The 25,066-nt window shown below is 38.1% G+C and overlaps 1 protein-coding gene across 1 annotated transcript in view; it reads right to left on the minus strand.

Annotated features, from left to right (window-relative positions):
* Stag1 (stromal antigen 1) overlaps positions 1-25,066 on the minus strand; it is a 476,250-nt gene that overhangs the window by 100,684 nt on the left and 350,500 nt on the right. Inside the window, exons 13-15 of the mRNA XM_004664349.2 lie at positions 21,924-22,031; positions 19,789-19,903; positions 11,486-11,603 (exon numbers count right to left, since the gene is read on the minus strand). Of these exons, the coding sequence (XP_004664406.1) occupies positions 11,486-11,603; positions 19,789-19,903; positions 21,924-22,031 (341 nt within the window). The remainder of the gene's footprint in view (positions 1-11,485; positions 11,604-19,788; positions 19,904-21,923; positions 22,032-25,066) is intronic.

Below are 25,066 nucleotides of genomic sequence, written 5' to 3' on the forward strand. Positions count from 1 at the left end.
CAGACACATGTGCCTCTGGCTTTACCTGGATCCTGGGGAATCTAACCTGGGCCTTCAGGCTTTGCAAGCAAGTGCCTTTAACCATGGAGCCATCTCCCTAGGTGTTTTTTTTTTTTTTTTGGACACTTTCTATAATGATAATGACAAATAATTTATTGCATATATTTTATGTATAAGGAACTATTTTAAGTTCCCAGAGATAGAAACTAATATTCTCATGCTGAAGTTGAGGAAAATGTTGCAGAAAAACTAAACAGCTTTTCAAAGTAGCAGTAGACTGAATCAGTCCTCCAAGGAACCATGTAAAACCATGTAAAAACAGGTTTAGCTGGGTATGATGGCACACACCTTTAAATCCCAGCACTAGGGAGGCAGAGGTAGGAGGATCTCCATGAGTTTGAGGCTACCCTTACAGTAAAGAATGAATTCCAGGTCAGCCTGTGCTAGCGTGACACTCCACCTCGAAAACAAACAAACAAAACAACAACAACAAAAAACCAGGTTTAGTATGTTGTAAAAGCTTTAAAATCATTTTGCCTAGTTTCTGTTCTAATCTCAAATCCTAGAACACTCTCAAATCTGGTGGAACTGAACAGTATTATAAGAAAATTATACAGTACATTGGCATTTTTATCATATCTTCAGCTAGGAATATAATATAGCTGTTCATTTTTGAGATTTTATTCTATATCATTTAACAAAACATGATTTTCTTCACATTGACTATTTGCCATGTGAATTCATTAATATGTATATTTAAGCATAGATTTTTTTCCTTTTTTTTTTTGAAGTAGGGTCTTACTCTAGCCTTGGCTGACCTGGAATTCACTGTGGAGTCTCAGGCTGGCCTTGAACTCACAGTAATCTTCCTACCTCTGCCTCTCTAGTGATTTTTTTTTTATTTTTTTTGAGGTAGGGTATCACTTTAGCTCAGACTGAGCTGGAATTCACTATATAGTCTCAGGATGGCCTTGAACTGACAGTGATCCTCCTATCTCTGCTTCCCAAGTGCTGGGATTAAAGGCGTGTGCCATTATGCCCAGCTGGATTTAAAAACATTGTGTGTGCACATGTGTGTAATAGGTGTTTGTGCTATGGCACCTTTGTGGAGGTCAGAGGACAACTTCAAGGCATCTGTGCGCCACCTGTTTTGAGAAAGGGTCTCTTGCCAATGCAAACCAGCTGCAATACTGAGCACGAATGCCTGACAAGTTGGCCCATGTGCTTCAGATTCTCCTGGCTCTGCCTTCCATTGCTGTAGGCACACACTGGATCACAGATGCATGTGCCATTTTGCATCTGACTTTAGATGTGTGCTGGTAATTAAACCAAGCTTTGTGAACAAGTGCCTTTAACTGTTAAGCCATCACTCCAGTCTCTAAACATAGATTTTAAGTATACTTTGAATAGTTACTCATCCCTGTTTCAATATGTACTTTTTAATGTTGAAGATGCATAGATGTAGGGACTATAAGGAATTACATCTAAATTAAAAGAAAACAATTAAAATATGAAAAGCATGTTTTTATTATCTAAAATAAATTGGAGACAAAAACAATGAAAAAGCAAGCAAAGACATATGACATCTTGTTCTTTATACCAAAATTATCCTGTACAGGAATATACTTTTTTTGTGTGGCTGTGATATGTCTGTATGTGTTTATACATGTTTTATGTGTGTTGAAGGCAGGTGGTCAATGTTAGGTATGTCCTTCAGGTGCTCCACCTTATTGAGACAAGGTCTCTCACTAAACCTAGAATTTACCAAAATTAGCTAGATTAGTCAGTAAGCCCTAGCATCTGAATTCTCCCATCTCCAATTTCCCATCACTGGAATTAAAGTCATGTGCCACGACACTCAGCATGTTTAGTGAATACCGTGGACCTGAAATTAAGACCTCATGTGTGCATGGCAAGCACTTCATTTATTGAGTTATTCCCCCAGCCTGTACATGGATGTGTATGCACATCTTAATTCATTAATTCTTGTGTTTCTCAAAAAATTATTTTATTTTTATTTATTTATTTGTTTGAGAGAACAAAAGAGGCAGATAGTACAAGAGGTAGGTAGGCAGACAGGTAGACACACAGACAGACAGACAGAATGGCATGCCTGGGTCTCTAGCCACTGCAAACAAACTCCAGATGCATGTGCCACAATGTGTATCTGGCTTATGTGGGTAGTGGGGAATGGAACCTGGGTCCTTAGGTTTCACAGGCAAGTGCCTCAGCCACTAAGCCATGTGTCCAGCCCCCATTTTTGTGTTTTAAGGTTTCCCATTATTTTAGGAAAAATATGTGAACTTCAGCTTGTCTTATGAAAAACACATGAATAATTTCAACTTTTCTGTCTATATGTTCACAATCAAATACCTAACAATACAAAAAAAAATTCCATTTAAAACAACTGGTATGTCTTCTAAGTCTAGAATTTCTTAATATTTTTAGATTTGGTCAGAAATAAAGGAATTACAAAATTGTTCACGAGTTAAGTAAATCTTCTTATATTTAGGAAGAAAATAAAGTCCTATGGAAGGAAAGACAAAGAGAAAGAGTACAACTTGTCTCAAGAATAGAAGTATTCTCTCACTATATGGTGCTGGTAAAACTGTAACTCAATTTTCCAGTGTCTAATGCCATCAAATTAAAAAAATAACAATTCAGAAACCTTCCCTGATTGAGGAGAGATGATAAAATTCAATAGTAGTTGAGATTTAACTGAAATTTCCTTTGGGATATGTCACAAGACGAGGGGACCAAAGTAAGCTTTAAGTCACAGGTAAGAGCCAAATGGACACATTATTAAACATAAGGAAACTACTTCCATCATTTATTATCCAATTATTACACAATTTCCTTCCCTCCCTGCTTCTCTTCTAACTCTTGAGACCTGCCTTCATATATACTCATTTCCTCAGTATTACTTTTAGTCCTAACACCATGAATTGTGTTTACTGTTGAAAGCCATCAACAGGTGTAGGGAGATGACTCAGCAGTTGAAGGCACTTTGTTTGCACCCAAGTACCAATGTAAAGCCAGATACACAAAGTAGTGCATGTGTTGGGCTGGAGTTGTTTGCATCAGCAAGAGGCTCTGGCACACCCATATTACCTCTCTCAAACAGAGACATAAATAAAAATATGAAATAACAAAACCATCAATTAAAAAAAATCATTAGTCAGGTGTGATGGGTCACACCTGTAATTCTAGCACTTAGGTGGTGACATTAGGAACATCTGGAATTAAGGCAAGCAAAAACTACCAAGAGAGCCTTCCTCATAACAAACAAACAAACAAACAAACAAACAAACAAACAACTAGGTGATCTATGTTCAATGCCCAGAGCAAGTTCTGATATTATTAATCCAAGATCATTAATATTTTACTGACCACATATTTTCAGAATAACCTCTTTACTGAGATTTTCAAAGAGTTATTTCTTTTTCACAGATAATACAGCTCTATGGCTCTTTCTCCCTTCCTGCTTTTGTCTGATATCCATAATCTTTCATTCAGAGGGCCTTTATTCTTTACATAAGCTGACCCCTCTCTGTAATCTCCATAAATATATGCACATGTACATACACACACAGTTTCCCATATAGGCCACTGTAATACTTATATATCCCAACCAAATTTATCAATGCACTTTTATAAAACATGAAATGGAGTACATTACTCATTTGCTTAATATTCTACAATGACACACTAATCACACATTGAATGACAAAATAAATGTACTGACAAAAAGTAAAATGTTTTGTATGGTCTGAGATTTGCTTCTATCTCATCTTGTAGTTATTCCACTCCTAGAACATAGCATGGTTTACACTTGTGACACCCTGGACACAACACTCGTAAACACTTCTATGGCAAGTTAGTTTTTGATTCACCGCTTCTCAAAGGTCTTCCATCAGGATTCAATCTAAACATGGACACCTCACTATTAGACATCACAGACAAAGTAACTCTTGAAATTACTTTGACTATGTGGTAGTTTGAATTTGGTAGTTTAAATACATGGACTCATAGACTCAGTTGTTTTATTAAAATTGAACTTGCAACTTCAGAACCAAGCAGGCAGATGCCTGCTAGGGTGTGTGTGTCACTGGGGGCGTATCTTGAAGTACAACTAGAGGCGTTCACAGCAGTTTGAGCTTGAGCGATTCCTTGTTGCTGGTGTTGGTTTTTCTCTCATGGTTCTGAAGTAAGCCAGCTTCTGCCACTGACCAAACTTCCCCTGGATGCTATAAACCTGAAATAAACCTTTTCCTTCCATACGCTGTCTCTTGTTGTATGCTTGTCCCAGCAATAGACTACTTATTGCATTTCTCATTAAAATGTAAGCTCCATGTGGACAAAGCAACTGAGCTACTTTAATAATGTATAACTGATACATAAAAAATTGTCAATAAGTATTTAAAAAATTATAGTCAATGATTTTTTGCTGTTAAGAATTCTTTTTTTTAATTTTAAATTTATTATTTTCATTTTTTTAGAGGTTGTAGTCTTATATTCCCTCTCCCTCAACCCATGTTCTCTGAGGGCTCTCTCTTTAGTAGGGTGACTGGTGATCACTCTTAGGTAAATAAGGTCTCATTTTTACCTCAGGATATTTCTTTTTTTTTTTTTTTTTTTTTTAGATTTTTGGGGTAGGGTCTCACTATGGTCCAGGATGACCTGGAATAAACTATGTAGTCTCAGGGTGGCCTTGAACTTATGGTGATCCTCCTAAGTGCTGGGATTAAAGGCATGTGCCATCACACCTGGCACCTCAGGATATTTCTACCCACCCTGTTGCTCTTACAATCTTCCTATCCCCCCTGAATAATTCTTTAACATTTTATTCAACCATCAAAGGAGTCACAAAATTTTAACATTAGAAGTGACCAAAGATCACTAGTCAAAAGTCCTTACACTATGGCTGAAGAAGGTGTGACCCAGAGAAGTTAAGAGGTGGTCATGGTGTTTTTGCTACCTGGTGACAGAGCTGAAAACAAGTATCCAGATGCTCAAGTTACACTAAAACTTTATCCACTTAACACTTCACCACAGAATATGAACATACACACACATACATGCCTTATGAAAACTGTTTTTAATGCTACTGTGATTAAGTAGATGTTCCCAATCTTTAATAACATGTGTCTCTAAATTTTAGTCCTATACCATGACTTTTTTTCCCCCGAGGTAGGGTCTCACTCTAGTCCAGGCTGACCTCGAAGTCACAACAATTCTACTACCTCTGCCTCCCAAGTGCTGGGATTAAAGGCCTGTGCCACCACACCTGGCACCACTAACTTTTAATTGGATGTTTCTCCATTGGAATTCTACCATACCATGCCTATCTAAAAAGTAACTTAATGTGCAAATAGTTTCAAGATGGGAAAGTATGGGAACAACCTTATTATCATAAAACATAGTAGAAAAGTAGTAGAGACAGGTGATTTTGGATACCATTCCATGTGAGATCCCATATGTAGCATAAAAAACACACGGAAAAATGAGCAAAGTTGAGGTATTACATCTATACAGTTCTGTATTTGTTAGGTTAAATTTATCAGGTATTCAGATTCAAGTATACCTTAAAACTGTGGTTCACTTAAAAAATTTCCATCTTGTCAGTCACTCTTTTAGTAAGATTCAGACCAACCTAACTCAAGTTAGAACAAGCTAAATAAGCCTCTTTAATAGAAGAAAAAAAAATCAATGTCAATTAAATTTAAGACCATATGGACTTTGGCCCTATAGAACTTTTGTTTTGGAGGAATGGACATGGACTTGGTGCTTGCAACTGAAAATGCCTTCTGGAGTGGTAAGCCAAGTTTTATGGACTATTATGATGAGAGTTTGAGAATGCTAAGTACAGAAAGAAATGAAATTGGGAGGCTTGGCTTATGAACTTTCTGTTTTATGTTTTTTGTTGTTTGTTTTTTCAAGGTAGGGTCTCACCCTAGGTCAGGCTGACCTGTATGTAATTCACTATGTAGTCTCAGTGTGGCATTGAACTCATGGTGATCCTCCTACCTCTGTCTTCCAAGTGCTGGGATTAAAGGTGTGAGCCAGTATGCCCGACTCACTTAGGAACTTTCTAAGGGGAGGGAAAAATGTCAGAGCACTTTGTTGGAAATGGGCTATTGACATAAGGGCTGACTGCGTTCATCTGCCCATGCCCAGAGTTTAATCCAGGTTAAATTTGTAATGGACTGATGTACTTGGCTAAAGATATTGGACCGAGAGATATAAGATTTTTTTGTTTTGTTTTGTTTTTCAATGTAGGGTCTCACTGTGGCCCAGGCTGACTTGGAATTCACTATGGAGTTTCAGGGTGGCCTCGAACTCACGGCAATCCTCCTACCTCTGCCTCCCGAGTGCTGGGATTAAAGGCGTGCGCCACCACGCCCGGCTTTGAGATATAAGATTTTAAGTTGGAAAAACTCAAGCAAGTTAAAATTATAGGCACTGAGACTGGTTTTAGGTTGCTGAAGCTGCTACTTTGAAACACATTAACAATCTTAAGGAAGATGGCCCAACTGCTTTACATTAAAACAATTGAGAGGATGTCTGAGAAAAAAACTGTTAGAAATACAAACTCTTTTGGAAAGAGTTGACTGGAACTTGCTTTTCAAGGTTATGATTTATTTCACCCTTGAATTAAGAATATGGCTGTGCCCTGTACACCTGGCATTAATTTTGGAAGCATTAAAAACATACATGGTCATGAATTACATACTGTTCCAGGAGCTACTGCTGAGATATGACATGAGGCAGGGCATAATGCCCTGACAGACTGAAAAAGCCTTTGAAAGATGGATTGTGGTTTGCATGGAGACCCAAAGATGTTTTAAATGCACCAGGACTATGCAAGGGTTACCATGGAGCACACTGTTGGCCTGGCATGAAAGTTCTCCCTAGCTACACTGCCCAGTTTGAGGGGTGGAAATGAAAAATCTAGAGACTGACAGTCTCTGGTTATATTGGACCTGAACTGCAGAAGTTCGATGTTTGATGGTGGTTCGAGTTTACACTGCTTTAGTCTCTCCTTGCTATGCCTTATACCAGTTGAAAAACATTTACTCTGTGCCTTTATATGTTAAAAGTATTTAACCTGTTTGATTTTACAGGACTCACAGTTAAAAAAAAAAATCTTAAATCTCAGAAGAGACTTGGGACGTTAGAGCTATTTTTAGTCAAGACTCGGAGGACCTTTGAAATTAGACTAAATACAACTTCAAATATGTGATGGTTTTAAATCTACTGGGGCCAGGGGCACAATGCGGTAATTTAAATAGATGGCCCTCAATATATTCAGTGTTTTATTAGTTTGTAGTTTGCATTTACAGCCACCTGGCTGGAGGCAATGTCCCTGTGTGTATCTTAGGGTCCAGCCTTAAGGTGTGGTAGTGGATTTAAAATTCCAATCTAAAGATATACAAAGTGTGCTTAGCTGGAGTTCCTGAAGTGTGTTACGTGGCTTTGGACTTGTAGCTTCTCTCCCCTGCTTGGTCCTTCTTCTGCCATTACGGAACTTCCCCTGGAGCTGTAAACTTCAATAAATATCCTTTCCTCCATAACTGTGCCTGGTCTGGAAGTTCATCTCGGTGACCCTGAAGCTGTCTACCATATATGCAAAGTGCCTGAAGTGTGCTGGGTAGCTTTGATTTGGCTTGTGTTTTCTCTCTCTGCTTGGACCTGTGAAAACAGGCCAGCTTCTTCTGTTATGGAACTTCCCCTGGATCTGCAAGCTTTAATAAATATCCCTTCCTCCATAACTGTGCCTGATCTAGAAGTTCATGTCACTGAACTTGAAGTTGTCTGCTACATGGTATAAGAAAGAAATGAGGGGCTGGAGAGATGGCTTAGCGGTTAAGCGCTTGCCTGTGAAGCCTAAGGACCCCGGTTCGAGGCTCAGTTCCCCAGGTCCCACGTTAGCCAGATGCACAAAGGGGCGCACATGTCTGGAGTTTGTTTGCAGAGGCTGGAAGCCCTGGCGTGCCCATTCTCTCTCTCTCCCTCTATCTGTCTTTCTCTCTGTGTCTGTCGCTCTCAAATAAATAAATTAAAAAAAAAAGAAAGAAAGAAATGAGAAGCTACCTAATTATTCTTTCTTACTATTATGACTCCCATTTTTCAAAATGTTGATTTGAGTAGTAGTGATTAGAAAAAGGAATAACAGGTATGATATTAAGATTAGAAGCAGAATATATGAAGTTAGTGAACTAGTACAAAATCTACAAGTAGAGAAAATGCAGGATATATATTTGTAATCCTATGATCGTAAAAGTAAAAGGAATCTAGAGTTCAGATAAGAGTTTGACATACTGAGCAGAGGCTGCCAATATACCAACAAGGCCATTCTCTTACTAAGAGTATCATGGGAAAAAGAGGCATATATCAATAATACAATAATTAAAATGAAGCCAAATATAATACAATAGGCTGCACTTTAAAGGTCTGGGAAACATTTAGAAAGATAAAGAATAAAGTTACAAGGTAAATTTATTCATTCATTACTCATTTATTTATGGGGGGGGGGAGGAGAATGAATGAGAATGGACATGCCAGGGCCTGTAGCCACTGCAAACAAACTCCAGACACATGTGCCACTTAGTGCATTTGGCTTACGTGGGTACTGGGGAATCAAACTTGGGTTCTTAACTACTAGGCCATCTCTCCAGCCTTTGAATTAAGCTATTTATTTATTTGAGGGTGACAGACAGAAAGAGGCAGATAGAGAGAATGGGCACGGCAGGGCCTCCAGCCACTGCAGATGAACTCCAGATGCATGCGCTCCTTGTGCATCTGGCTAATAATGGGGAATCGAGCCTTGAACCGGGGTCCTTAGGCTTCATAGGCAAGAGCTTAACCGCTAAGCCATCTCTCCAGCCCTTGAATTAACTTTTAAACAGGCGTTTTCAATTAGTTCCTAGGTATGTGCCTTATCTGATATGTATCTGTGGTGGTTTGATTCAGGTGTCCCCCATAAACTTAGGTGTTCTGAATGCTAGGTTCCCAGCTGATAGAAATTTGGGAATTAATGCCTCCGAGAGGCAGTGTATTGTTGGGGGTTTGCATATGGGTATTGTAGCCAGCATCCCCTTGCCAGTATTTGGCACACTCTCCTGTTCCTGGTGCCCACCTTTTGTTGGCCAGGGGATGATGTCCACCCTCTGCTCATGCCATAGTTTTCCCCTGCCATCGTGGAGCTTCCCCTTGAGCCTGTAAGCCAAAATAAACCTTTTTTCCCCACAAGCTGCTCTTGGTTGGGTGATTTCTACCAGCAATGCTAACCTGACTGCAACAGTATCTGTTATTTCTTTCCATAAATTTTGTCAGAATAAAATAATAAGCATCACTGCTTAGAAATAAACTGAGGAAAACTCACTCTGCTCATGACCTGCTTAGATAGTCAAATGTAGGAATGGCTTGTTCTGTTCTTATATCCCAAATGGTTGAACTGGAGGCAGAATAGGCACTCAATAGTATAATATTCTTTCTGGTTAAAAACTCACAACTACTATATAAATTATAAAAGGAAAATAATATGTTATAGAGAAAAAGAAATGAAGAATCAGGAAAAAAATGCAGGAAATAAGCCGTAAGGGACAGATGAAAATCTAAATCTAATGCTAGGCATGGTGGTATCTATAACCCCAAAATTTAGAAGGCTGAGGCAGCAGAGTCACCGTGAATTTAAGTACAACCTGGGCTACATAAGTGAGTTCTAGGCCAAGTTAAGCTATAGAGTACAGCCTTGTCTCAAAACAAAATAAAACAAAGCAAAAATAAACAAAAATTTTAAATTGTGAATTCCATGTTCAATCTACTGAGCCTCAAATAAGGTATCACTTTCCTTTATGACTGCTGTACAGATCAAATAAATTAGTAGTTTCTTTTAAAAAGTACTGTTGTGGGCTAATTTGAAAACCTAGGTATTTTTTACATAGGAGAAAGCATTTCAAGTTACAAAGAACTAATATTAGGTTTTAGGATACACTCTGTTTATCAACTAAATGTATCCATTTTACTGTACATTATGTATTATATAAAAGATATATATTTCAGATGTTATCAAATGGTTCTCATTTCCCTCTATTTTTCTAAACCTTTATATTGATAAGTTTCATCAATGTATATAATGTTATTTGATCAAAATACCCTCCCATTATTTTCCTTTGTACACTTCCCCTGAATCCCTGCTTTCCAACTCATCCCTCTTCTATTATGATGTTTTGCATTTTTCTTTCCTCCATCCTCATGATGAAATGCTCATGGGCCCATTCTTATACAGGTCCTGAGCAGGGAAGACAGGGCTTCAAAAGGCTCCTCCCATTCTCTGGCTCTTACATTCTTTCTGCTCCCTCTTCCACAATGCTCTCTGAGTCTTGGTGTCTCTAATGTCAAATAGGAAAGTAAGTGATCTTATCTCTGACTTCTTTCTTTTTTTTCCTTCATTATTTTTTTTTAGTTGTGATGCTGAGACTGAACTCAGGTTTCTCTTATGCTGCGTAAGTGTTCTACCACTGACTAGTACCTCTAGTCCTTGAATTTTTTTCTTTTAATTAAAAATACTTGTCATGGAGCTGGAGAGGTGGCTCAGCAGTTAATGTGCTTGCCTGCAAAGCTTAATGACCTGGGTTTGTGTGTTCGTGTGAGTGCACACATGGGGTACATGTGGAGGTCACAGGACAATCTCATGTATGTGCCTGCCTCTCTCTTTGTTAAGAGGCACAGTCTCACATTCACATAACTGGTTCATGAGCTTTTAGACAATTCTGCCTCTGCCTCTCTGCTTGCGTTCGGATTGCTGGGATTAGATGCCTGCCACAGTGTACAGTTTTACATGATCTGAATTCAGGTACTCACACTTGTGAAGTAAGCACTTTATACACTAAGCCATCTCCCCAACATCAGAATGTATTTTCTTACAGACACAAAATGAACCCAACATGGCTCAGGGAAATTTTGCGAAAGTGGGGGCAGAAAGGATGTCAGAGCTACAGTGGGTCTTGATACACAAAGACATTTTCTCCTGCCCATAACTGAGGGCTAACTCCACAATGCATGACCCATATATCAAGGAGGGGCCAGGGAGAGAGGGCAGGAGATGGAGGAGGTTAACAATAGTACCAACTTGACTGTATTCACTGAGTACAAAACTAATTAATAAAAAAAGAAAAAAAATAATGTATTTAAAAAAAGTGTTTATCAGCACTTTGTATCTCATTATGAGATAGAAAACTTTACTGAACGTAAGTTACACAACACATGGACTTTGAGAAGACTTTGTACAGCACAGCAGAGGTAGCACAGAAAGAGGTTATAAACTCTTGAGATATTCTTACTTATTACAGGAAATAAACTATTCTTTTGGCAAAAGGACACATGACATGCTTGCATGCATTAATTTTTAAGAAGTGATCTATAAAATGGTATGATTACAATGGACATATTAAAAGAAAATCAACTTGTCAAGATACTGTACCTTCTTCTCCTTGAACAGGTTCTTCTAACAGCAACTCTGTCATACATTCCCAGTCTTTTAACAGTTCTTGAGAGCTCTCCCACAAACTGTCCACCAAGTAGGCTGCGTGTTCATGTAACTAAAATTAACAAATCAAATGTGACTAAAGACCATTAAAAATACTAATAATGATACCATGAGTTAAGAAATCATTCAGAAATAAAATGTTTTTAATTTCAATGGTTTTAAGAACAATTTAGAAGACAATATATGTGATCATATTCTATGATGTGAATTAATTAATTTTATGTTTTGGTTCTTTCCAGGTGGGGTCTCACTCTAGCACAGGCTGGCCTGGAATGTATATAGTCTCAGGCTGGCCTTGAACTCACAGTGATCCTCCAATCTCTTCCTCTCAAGTGAGTACTGTGATTAAAGGTGTATGCTACCATGCCTGGCCAATTGTTTAAAAAAAATATTTACAGAAAGGTTAAGAATCTCTTATTTCAGCTGGGCGTGGTGGTTCACTCTTTTAATCCCAGCACTCGGGAGGCAGTGGTAGGAGGATCACCATGAGTTCAAGGCCACCCTTAGACTACAGAGTGAATTCCAGGTCAGCCTGAGCTAGAGTGACACCCTACCTTGAAAAACAAAACAAAACAAAACAAATCTCTTATTTCAACATCATTTGCTGACATAGAAACTGAAAGTAGATAGCTAGTAAGAATTCCTGAAATTATAGTCACTATACCTGGTAATCTCTCTCTTTCTCTCTCCTTTTTTTATTTTTCAAGGTAGGGTCTCACTTTAGCTCAGGCTGACCTGGAATTCACTGTGTAGTCCCAGGGTGGCCTTGAACTCATGGTGATCATCCTATCTCTGCCTCCTGAGTGCTAGGAATAAAGGCGTGCACCACCACGCCTGGCTCTTAACCTCTCTCTCAAAGAAAATTAGTCATTCTCTCTAAGAATTCCATATGAAAATGTGATACTAGCCTTATTTTACATCCCTATCATCGTTCTCAATATCAAAACTTTCTTTGGAAGGCATGTTTCTACAGTATAGAAATAAACAAGTTCCTTATCAAACAAACAAACAAGTTCCTTATCAAGTAAGTCTCCTACTTGCTAGTGAACCTTGGAAACACTATTATTAAAAAGATGCTCTTCAAGGAAGGAAGGTAGAAGTGTTGGCATTGTTCAGGTGCTGATACTCCTAATTCATTTCCATCCTTGTAGAAAGATCTTTTACTTCTGAGGTTCACAATTTTTTTGAGTATTTTGAGAATACGTTTTTCAAACTAGATCATAAATAAATCAAACATACTGAGTTTCAAGAAATGAAGCAGAACAGAGCAGCACATAGTACATACAAAAAATCCAATGCTATTTCACATAAGTCCATGTTTTTCAATGCTGTGGATTAAACTCCGGGCCTTGTGCATGCTAGGCAGTATCTCTACATCCTCATCTCTTAAGTATTAGTCGTGGTAAACTTGCGAGACAAAGTATTTTTGTCAGTTGTGCTAACCTTAAAAATGAGTTACCTTTTCTAATTCTCTTGGGTATCTACAATTATCTTGCATACTGGGCACCTGAATTGGTTTTCTTTTTTGCTTTCCATTCTATCCTACTAATTTCAATGTGACTTTTACTGACTTGTATACTGTTCTGCCTTTTGGCCTTTGTTCTGTGCTTCAATATTAATTATTGCATTTTAAATCTTACACATTGACCCTAGAAATAATTCAAGAAAATTACATACACGCACACACACACACACACACACACACACACACACACACACACACACACACACTGGGGGGGGGGGCTAGAGAGAGACAGAAGAGAGGCAATCTCCCAATAAATCCTGCCCAAATGAGGAGGAAATATTAATTAGCACCACTGCTTGGAAAAGCAAACATGGGCGTCTTTAAACTTCTCAGTCACTTATCTTGAGAAACTATTCTTGGACTATCAGTAACATATACCAAAAGTGTCAGAAACAAGTAATACAGCTTGGTATCAAAGATGAAAATAGCAACAGGAAAAATAACACAAAGTTTGATGATATTGCTGCGTTTAAAACCTATGCATAAATGAAGAGTTTTCTTTCATGAGTATTAACCTTGATTTCACAAGACTTTTAAAATGTTTTAGAGATAGACAGCAGTGATGACAGCACAGCAGTGTGAATGTATGCAACACCTCTTCAACTGTAAGCTTTTGGGCTGAAGGGATGGCTTAGTGGTTAAGGTGCTTGCCTACAAAGCCAAAGGACCCAGGTTTGATTCCTCAGGACCCATATAAGCCGGATGCACAAGGTGGCACATGCGTATGGAGTTCATCTGCAGAGGCTAGAGGCTCTGGGGTGCCCAATTTTCTGTCTCTCTCTCACGTCCAAATAAACAAACATAAATAATACAAAAAGTACTTTAAAAAAGCAAGATTTTAGGCTGCTTCTTTCCCTATATATATCCCCAATTATGTATGGTTGATTATACTTGTGAAAAATATAAGCTATCTCTGTCTCTCTCTGTCCCTCTCTCTCTCTCTCTCTCTCTCTTTTTTTTTTTTTAGTTTTTTCAAGCTAGGGTCTCACTCTGCCCAGGCTGACCTGGAATTCACTATGGAGTCTCAGGGTGGCCTCGAATTTATGGCAATCCTCCTACCTCTGCCTCCCGAGTGCTGGTATTAAAGGCGTGCACCACCACGCCCGGCTATTTTTTTGATTTTTTTGAGGTAGGGTCTCGCTCTGGCCCAGGCTGACCTGGAATTCACTATGTAGTCTCTGGGTAGTCCTCAAACTCACAGTGATCCTCCTACCTCTGCCTCCTGAGTGCTGGGATTAAAGGTGTGTACCACCATGCCCAGTTCATAAGCTATCTCTTTTGTCTCCTTTATTGTTTCTGGTCTTTAATTATGGTTCATCTTTTATGATATTGTCCATTCTGTTTTCTTTTCATAAGCATTAGCTATATCAATCCTGCTTTTTATTTGTAAACTTCTATATCATTTTGACTAAGATGTATACATAAGCAACATATTTTATCTCAACTACAGATGAGTCTTTTTTTTTTTTTTAAGGTAGGTTCTCAGTCTGGCTCAGGCTGACCTGGACTTCACTATGTAGTTTCAGAGTGGCCTTGAACTCATGGCGATCCTCCTACCTCTGCCTCCTTAGTGCTGGGATTAAAGGTGTGTGCCACCATGCCCAGCTCTTCAGATGACTTAAAAACTTATTTTTCTTTCTTTGAGATAGAGATAGATAGAGATAAAGAATGGGTATGCCATGGCCTCTATCCATTGCAAATGAACTCCAGATGCCTGCGCCACCATATGCATCTGGCTTAGGTGGGTTCTGGACAATTGAATCTGGGTCCTTAAGCTTCGTAGGCAAGTGCCTTAACCACTAAACCATCACTCTAGACCCAGATGACCTTTTAAGAGCTTATTAACCCATTACACTTTCTGGGATTAATGATGTTGGAAATATTACTGGCATTCTATTCTCTGTGCTCTACTAGTTGAGCATTTTATTTTCTGACATATTTCTCCACCCACAACTTGTTGCACATTTCATTACTCTCTTCATTTAAAAATGGCATTACATGCCTAAATTTTAAAACTTTTTTATCTTTGCCTTAAAGTTCACAGCCATATATTAAGACTTAACTCTAAAATTTCAAGCTTATTTGCTCAGCCAAGTTCCTTATATTCCTGTTTTCCTTTCATTTTAAATCTTTTGCTTTGCTTGAAAGCATTACTCAGTTCAAGGCCACCCTGAGACTACATAGTGAATTCTAGGTCAGCCTGGGCTAGAGTGAGACTTTACCTTGAAAAACCAAACACCCACAAAACCCTTCAATATTCTGCCCATAGGGGTCAGAAGAAATAAGTATTCCTTTGATTAATTCCTCTGCCCTATTCTCTTTTTACAGAGCAACACCTAGATAATACAATAAAATTAAACTTGTACTTTCTGTTTCTTCATTTCTTCCTTCAAATACTATTCACCTGTTCCTTCTTTTACATTGCAATGTAGAAAAATTTCTTCTTGCAGTCTTTGGCCAAATTGTGGCTACATCCAATGATGCCATTTCTTGGTTGGACCTTAAAATTTTGAATTCAAGTTTTAAATATGTAGAACTTCTCTTCTTCTTTCATAAATACTTTTGCATATAGATATGGGGTATGAATTGAACTTTTCATCAGTATGTTAGTTTTTATGTTTCTTTTTGAAGTTTCACACACTTGGTAACCAGTTCACATGTGGACAAAAGATCTGATACCAAGGTTCTGGCTTTCTTGATTAAAAGGGAAAATAAAAAGGGGATCTGTAGGATTTCTACAATGAATTTATAGTTCTGTGCCATGTTACTTGAGCATTCACTTTATTTCTAGATCTACTATGCACAACTTAAATGCCTTATACCAGAAGTTCAAAAGTCATAAATTAAAGTTAAATGACAGCCACTTACTTTTAACCACTCATCAGTCCTGTTGCTCTGATACTTATTATCTTCTAGATTTCAGTCAAAAAGGGATTTTCTAGTTTTGCTTCATTGGGACATAAGTTAGTGTTAATGGAACATGCATCAGTCTTTGCCAATTTACTCTATAGCTTCCTCAAATTCCATATTATTCTGATAAACTAGCAATAACTCTTTCATCTTAACTAATTTAGACCAAGCCTTTTAACAGGAGCTTATAGCATAATTAAATTCACTTTTATTTTTTTAAGTATATGTACCTATTTATGGGGGGTGGAGAATGGGTGTACCAGGGTCTCTAGCAACTGCACATGAACTCCTGATGCATGCACCACCATCTGTATCTAGCTTATGTGGGTTCTGGGGAATCAAACCTGGGTCTGTAGGCTTCACAGGAAAGCACATTACCTGTTGAGTCATCTTTCCAGCACAAATTCACGTAAAAAATATTTTATTTATTTATTTATTTGAGAGAAAGAAAGAGGCATAGAGAATGAGCAAGAATGGGTGCACCAGGGCCTCCAGCCACTGTAAAAGAACTCCAGACATGTGCATCCCTTGTGCATTTGGCTTACATGGGTCCTGGAGAATCAAAATGGGATTCTTTGACTTTGCAGGTGAATGCCTTAACTACTAAGCCATGTCTCCACCCCCCCAATTCACTTTTAGTAAGTATAATTCCATTAGGATCAGGATTCTTAAGAATTTTTTGTTTTCTATGCCTTGAACCAAGTCATATATTTCCCAAAGGTTGAACTGAAGAGGGAAGACCCATGCTGAATGTGACTGGCACTATCCCATGTACAGGTTCTGGAATGTGACCAGCTGCTTCATGCCTTCCCTAAAAACCAGGAGCCAAAATAAACCCTTCCTTCTATAAGCTACATTTGTTAGGCATTTTTTAACATCGATGAGAAAAGTAATAAAAAATTGAGCCAGGCATGGTGGTATATGCCTTAATCCTAACACCCAGGAGAGGCTAAGGTAAGAAAATCACTGAATTCAAGGTCAGCCTGGGCTAGAGAGTGAATATGAGGCCAGCCTGGGCTAAAAATGAGATCTTTTGCTTAAAAAATCACACAGTGAAAAAAAATGGTTCCAAGGAGTGAAATGACAGTCCCTGGTTAGCAAGCCATTGAGACTGGTTGGTGGGAAGGATGTGGAAGAGTTCGCAGTTGTAGACTATAAAAGCCCTGGAATGCTGAAGGAGATCTTGACAGGCCATTATGGTGGGACTATGGGAAACCAGAATGCCAAACAGAAAGGTAGATAGGCAAGATTGTGTTCAGGAAGTTTAACAAGAGAACAAGTATTCTATCAGGAATTGGGTTAGAGGCCATTCTTGTTACATTGTTTCAAAAAAGACCGCACATGCACGCATGTGCTCACATGCGCGTGCATGGCTGCTTCCAAGGAACTAGAAGTAGCTTAATCCATATAGTGCTGGTAGTGCAGCAAAATATAAGAGTTACGGTACCATGGAAGCTTACACCAAAGGTCCAGACAGCTTGTGAGGCAAAGCAATGTGTTGGTGAGTCATACTCCCAGCAAGAAGGCTCTCAGAGGCCACTAGGTGAAGCAGTGATGAAGTCTAATTGCAACAAAGATCCCAGGATGCTGGAGATGATAGTACCACGGGATGTTTGCTGACATAAAGATGCAGATGCAGACACAAGTAAAACTTGCTCCAAAAGGTAGTCAAATGTACTATGGACAGCAAAAATGGAGGGCTGTTGGGGCTCCGCTGGTACACATGTCAGATGGAACTGTAAAGTTTGGAGAATGAGTGCTCTGATGACTTTCAGTCTGGCTTTGGTCTGATCTTTATGTACCCTTCCAAACTCATATATTTTTGGAATTGGAATGTATATTGAAAGTATGTTATATGTTTGATTACACACTCAAAGAGATTGTCTTGCATCCCAGAAGAGATTTTGGGTATCTGAAATAGCATTTGGACTTAAAAGGCTATGGGACTTTCACACATTTTACGTTATAAGATGGACATACACCATTAAGCGTCAGAGGTAGAATGTTATGACTTAAAAGTGATGTGCTCTGGTGTCATGTTGACAAGGAATGGACTGGTGATGATTACACTTCATTGTTGACTAGATTTGGAATCACATAGGAGACACATCTCTGGGCATATATAGAGAGTTTAAATTGAGTAGGAACATGGACAGTGAATGTGGTGGCACCATCTCAAGGATTGGAATAAACAAAAAGCTACAAATGAGAAGGCAAGCTGAGTATCTGTATTCCTCTCTCTGCCTCCTGACTACAGAGTTACTGGGACCAACTCTCTCATGCTCCTATTGCCATGATGGACTACATCTTCTTAAAGAATTAGTCAAAATAAACTCTTCTTCCTTAAGCTACTTACATTAGGTATTTTATCATAGCAACAAGAAAGTAATTAATACAGATGCATTCTGTTAAAGCCAGTAATCAGTAGTTACACATTCAATGAGTATATCAGAAAAATAAGACTGGCTCAAATTCACCATTATTAGTAAACCAGAACAATATGGTCTGCCAGGAACTGGCTCGACATAATGTTTAGGAAAGTTTGTTTTGAACATGACCCCCCAAGGATCTGTAGGGTCTCATTCTAGCCCAGGCTGACCTGGAATTCACTATGAAGTCTCAGGCTGGCCTCAAACTCATGGTGATCTCTTCCCTCAGCTCTTTGAACATCTGTGATAGCCACATAACTGGCTTATTTCAAGTATTTTTTTTATGTCAGGTAAATAATTTTGTGGAAAAAATTGTAGTATGGTAAGGGTTCCAAGGATCTTCTACTAGGAGTCAAAGATGAAGCTTTGAGAAAAGACCAAGGCATTTTTATTGCTATTTAATCACAATTACAACAAAACCTATGGGATTGGGGATATTGAAACCACATTAAGGGGTTAAAGTTAGTTTACAATTTGATAAGCATCTACAAAGTACAGATTAAAATATCCAAGGGCAGTTAGTGAGCAAACTGAAGTTTACCTATGAAAACAGATCTTAATATATGCATTTGGATAATAACTCACCATACAAATGCAAACAGGGGTAATGGAAATGAAGAACTACCAGTTAAAACATTGGATATATAATGTCTTCACCTTATATGATTTTTCAAACTAGCTAGAACTAATAGTTAACAGCTTGACAATGTTCACAATCTTCATTTACCTTTTTAAAAAATTATTTTATTTATTGCAAGGAGAAAGAGAGAGGAAAAGAAAGAGTGAGATGAGAGAAAGAAAAAAGCAATAGGTGCGTCTGAGCCTTTTACCACTATAAACAAACTCCAGATGCATGAGCCACTTTGTGCATCCAGCTTTATGTGGGTACTTGAGAATCAAGCCTGGGCTAGGAGATCAATTGCCTTTAACTACTGAGCCATCTTTCCAGCCCTATTTACTAACTTTTAGTACTATGACTTTGTTGCTAATGCATTGAAACCAGCATAATGTACATGCTAGGCAAACACTGTACCACAAAGCCATATCCCTAGTCTTCAAAACCATGCTAATTAATGTAATTTAAAAGTGACAGAGACAAAGTCAAAGGAAAAAGGAATAGTTAAAAGTATTCAGTATTGGAAATCTGAAAAAGTGTAAAAGTTTAAAATTACTTCTCTATATTCAATGTTGAACCATGCCTATGTATATTCAAACTTCTCACAAAAGGTAGAGCAGATTCCTTAATGCAGCAGCAATTCATGGAAAATAACAGGAACAGGCTTGCTTTTTTGGTTAAAAAAAAGCCCCAGTGTATTACAGTGAACTTAATATGCAATATAAGAAAAACCAGAGTAAATTAAGAAGTGCTTTACCTCACTTTCAAGAAAAAAAAGAACAAGCATCCTAATGAGGTTCCCATTTGGACTGTTCCTTCCTCTCCTCTTTGCTAGTGCTTCTTCTGCTTGTGGGTCATGCCTACTAAACAGTCTGGAAAAAAAAAAGAGCATTACAAACTCACATGGATATGAATTTCAGACTTCTTTTACTCTACAAATCATGGAGTTTTACTGTTACATAAGAAAAAGAAAATATGAGACCAGATTGTCAAGTCTAATGTAATGTAACTACATCATTGTGTCACTTATCTTTTAAATGTATGGGTCTTGGTATATAGCCCAGGCTGAACATAAAACTCATTACTATTTTAATGTGATGCCTAAGGGGTTGGGAATGTAGCTTAGTAGTAGTAGAGTGATTGCTTAGCATGGGTGAGATGTCATGACATTATGCCTGAAAACCTTGATTTTCTTCTTCATCACTTTAATTAGGAGCATGCACTAGAAGTTATCATCCATTTAAGAAAGATTTTTAACATAGAAAACCACTTTTCCTACTTTTTGATGCTAGATGAAATGACAAGCTTGCTCATTATTAAACCCAATCATCCCTGTACAACTGTTACCCAGTGGGTGACTCACATTTGTGCCTCAGCAAAATCACCAATCAGTATGTGTAATGGACTTTTAGATTCACTTGCCAATAAATAAAGCTACCAAGTTAAACCTTCCCTCCAAACAAAAATCAAAACAATTTCAGTGCCAGGGATAAGATATCACCCAATAAGTTGCTGTTCAGGGAGGCTAAAGAGGTCCCAAATGCCATAAGAGCTCTTTCCACTGCTCTTGGTTGCCCATTAAAATTAGATAGGTAAGCTCTAGTGCTGAAGACATCACACACTTCAGTTGTAGAATGCAGAGAAACCAAGATAAAACTGAGTTGGGAGCTTCCACTATGTTGTTTTTTTGAGAAAACCAGAAGGTGCTATGCAAACTGCTAGAAAAAGCCATTAACAGTACTACCCCACTATGGGACTTGAGTATTCCAGAACTGACTTGCCAGGCAAAACATGCCCACTGATGCAAAAGTGGCATGACTATTATGGGAGTAACCAAGCACTTTCTGATTGGGTCTGAAGCTTACTCTAGGAGGGATTTTATTCCTGGAAACTGTAAATCTGGCCAAAAGCCTACAGCAAGAAACATAGGTCCTAATTAAGAGAGACCCTACTATTGAGGCTACGTTACATGTACAGCAGGTCAAACTGCACACCAAATATCTGTATTTGTTCTCCTAGATTAGCATTTCTAGGATACTTGATAATATAAGTTTCTTATTACAATGAGCAGTGATTAGAGATGCACAGCTGGCAAAACTACAACATTAAGTGTCTATGGTATTCTCAGCTTCAAACAGGTTCTCTACACTACCCTCTCCAAGGCTCAGGGGACCTCACAGAAGAGGGGGTGGAAAGAATGTAAGAGCAAGCAGATGGGGAGGAGGGCTATAAAATGCTATAAAAGAAAGATATATATAACCCCAAGAATATGTTTATAAGAACAAATTTTAATCTAATCAATTATAAAGAAAGCTAAAATCAAAAAATGTAGTTCTTGCAAGTCCTTAGGTTCATAAACTAAAAAGTTCTATAGTCTGCCAAAATGTAGATGGAATTTAATAAAATTAAACTTTAATGATATGCATGCCTTTCAGAATCACTAAATATTACTGATTTGTTACCCCCAAATAGAAAAGAAACTACAAACATTTAAAAACATTTTGGAGGTGACACTATTTCATGTTTAGATTACTAATGCTGAAAAGATAAAATAAATGTTCAGATTAAAACAAAAAATAACCAACCAAACAAAAACTAGTAAAATGCAATCTTACTGGGGGAGCTTTTATAAATGCCAGGCACTTTCTCAATGTCCACTCACCTAGTAAGCCGAGAATCACCCTTTCAAATGTCAGAGAAAAGGCTTACCATTCTCAGGGACGTGATTCCTGATGTCTACAAAGGTTACAGAGCTATTTAGCGCCCAGGAAACTATGAAATTGATACTGGCAAGAATACTAAGTTCAGTACTTATTACTCTTTTACTACCTCTGAAGCAACAACAAATCAACATACAAAAGTAGAACCTGTTTTCAAAGATAATTAACTCACTTTTTGTGAAGAAACTCGCCAGCTGCCACAGCAACAGGGCGATGTGCTGAATAAACCAAGTGGTAAACATTTTCACAGTCTTCATTGGAAAGAGCTTCTTCACTCCCACTGAAAAATGTAAAATAACATCTGAACCAAAATCAGTATTTTCAGTTCTACATTTATTTAAAGTTTTCAAAGTTCATTATAAAAGCTTAAAGTACACTTATTTTCATTGCATATTATTTTACTTTGAAAGTAGTATTTCCCATTAACTGTTAGACATCTATTTATCATATAAAGTTTATAAAATCTAGGTAAAAGAAGTTTACACAACTCTTTCATGCACAGACAATTATTGTTAATGTTTCAGAATATGTATTAGCCCCAGTTAGCTCAACCTTTTAAACTGCGCATAAAATTGTAGCTGCTTAGCTCTGAAAATTTAATTTTTCTTATTTTAAGGAGCTAATTCTACTGTTACTGTTCTTTTCAGAATTGTATTGTTGAAATATCATTTAATCACCATATTTATAATACTAGCTTTCTCACCAAATAAATGGATTTTATAATCAAAACACCAATTCCATTATGTACTCTTAAGTTTGTCATAATATATCTTTAAGTAATTTCCCCCTACAAAACAGAACTTTTATTTATTTATTTATTTATCTATCTATTTTTGGTTTTTCGAGGTAGGGTCTCACTCTAGCCCAGGCTGACCTGGAATTCACTATGGAGTCTCAGGGTGGCCTCGAACTCATGGCAACCCTCCTCCCAAGTGCTGGGATTAAAGGCGTGCGCCACCACACCTGGCTCAAAACAGAACTTTTAAAAACTGACTATTAACCACCATCATGAAAACAAATGATCATAAATGTTGGCGGGGATGTGGAAAAAAAGGAACCCTTCTGCACTGCTGGTGGGAATGCAATCTGGTCCAGCCATTGTGGAAAACAGTGTGGAGGTTCCTAAAACAGCTAAAGATTGATCTACCATATTACCCAGCCATAGCACTCCTAGGCATATATCCTAAGGACTCATCTCATTTCCTTAGAAGTACATGCTCAACCATGTTTATTGCTACTCAATTTATAATAGCTGGGAAATGGAACCAGCCTAGATGTCCCTCAACTGATGAGTGGATAATGAAGATGTGGCACATTTATACAATGGAGTTCTACTCAGCGGTAAAGAAAAATGAAGTTACGAAATTTGCAGAAAAATGGATGGATCTGGAAAGGATTATACTAAGTGAGGTAACCCAGGCCCAGAAATCCTAGTGCCACATGTTCTCCCTCATATGTGGATCCTAGGTACAGATGACTGGGCTTTTGCGTGAGAAGGAAAATACTTAGTAGTAGAGGCCACTAAGTTTAAAAGGAGATATAAAGGGAAGAGAAAGGAAGGGAGGAAGGTACTTAATAGGTTGGTATTGTATATATGTAAGTACAATGACTGAGATGGGGAGGTAATATGATGGAGAATGGAATTTCAAAGGGGAAAATGTTGGGGGGGGGAGGGAGGGTATTACCATGGGATTTTTTTTATTACCATGGAAAATGTTAATAAAAATTAAAATAAAAAACCTGACTATTAATGTATTTTAAGATATCTAATATGATTACATATTCACAATGATTAGTTGGTGTGTAGTTTGAAAATGTATGGCCCAAGAGACTTGGGTGTTTTATTAAGATTAATCTTTTAAGTTAGGGCTCCAACAGCTGGGCTAGAAGAGGTGTCACCTGGGTGGAGCTGATTCTGATTCCAGCCCAAAGTTGTAGAAGAGTAGTCTGAGCTCTGAGTGTGTGTTTGCTGATTTTTGGTGTTTGCTGGTTTGGTGGTTTCTCTCTTCTTGGAACTGTGAAAGGTGGCCAGCTTCTTCCACCACTGACAGACTTCCCCTTGATCTATAATCCTGAAATAAATTCTGTTCCTTCCATCAAATGTTTCTGGTTTGGATGTACATCCCAGAAAAATGGAAATTGACAACAGCTGGAATCTATAAGTTTAGGATTGTACTGGTCTGACCACACAAAAAGGTATAAATTCATTCTCAAGATTCAGACCTGGAGTTGCCTCAAAACCTAGTAGTCCAAAGAATCTAGTAAATGAAAAACAGAATGATCTTGTCAGCAAAAGAACTGTATTATATATCATATAAAGGAGAAAATGCAGTCCTGACTGATAAAACCATAGGATGTCAAGAATGGAAATATGCCAAGCGTGGTGGTGCACACCTTTAATCCCAGCACTCAGGAGGCAGAGGTAAGAGGATCCCTGTGAGTTCGAGGCCACCCTGAGACTCCATAGTGAATTCCAGGTCAGCCTGGGCTACAGTGAGACCCTACCTTGAAAAACCAACCAAAAAAAAAAAAAAAAAAAAAGGAAATAAAGCTGGGCCTGGTGGCACATGCCTTTAAACCCAGCACTTGGGAGGCAGAGGTAGGAGGATCACTGTGAGTTTGAGGCCACCCTAAGACTACAGAGTGAATTCCAGGCTAGCTTGGGCCAGAATGAGACCCTACCTCAAAAACCTTAAGGAAAAAAAAAAAAAAAAGAAAAAGGAAAAAGAATGGAAAATAGCCAAGAATATTTAGGTATACTCCTCCCCCCCTTTAACAATTCTGCTTCAATTTCTGTGAAGCAAAAACAAGGTACTGTTAGCAAGTTAACAATCATATTTTCAAAACGTATTAGAAAAGTAACAATAAATGTACAAATATTAGCTAGTCTATGAACTAACTTTTCTAATCTATCCACTCCGTATCACCAGGGTTATAAATTACAATTTAAGTAGACAGGTTTTTAAACTGACAAGGAGTGATAGGTTGTAATCAGAGTCACAAATGTCTTTGAGGCACAAGGATCTTTACATGGGCATTTTCCTGCTTGCTTCCTATATGTATTTTGCTTCCAGATGCTTTCTCACTTTGTTACATTTATGATCTCTAAGCTCTGAGTCCTTCACTATTCTACTTTATTAGTCTTTTTTTGATCCTGTATGCACACACAAGCATACATGCACCCTCTCCAGAGGCTTCTTCCCTGGAGATTTCACTGCGATAGAGATTGTCTCCATTTTCCCCTCTCCCCTTCCAACCAGGTAAGGATTTCCTTCTGACTTTAGTCTTTTCAGGTAGCTTTCCCCTGGGTCCCAA

The sequence above is a fragment of the Jaculus jaculus genome, chromosome 17 (genome assembly GCF_020740685.1).
Source record: "Jaculus jaculus isolate mJacJac1 chromosome 17, mJacJac1.mat.Y.cur, whole genome shotgun sequence".
Lineage (NCBI taxonomy): Eukaryota > Metazoa > Chordata > Mammalia > Rodentia > Dipodidae > Jaculus > Jaculus jaculus.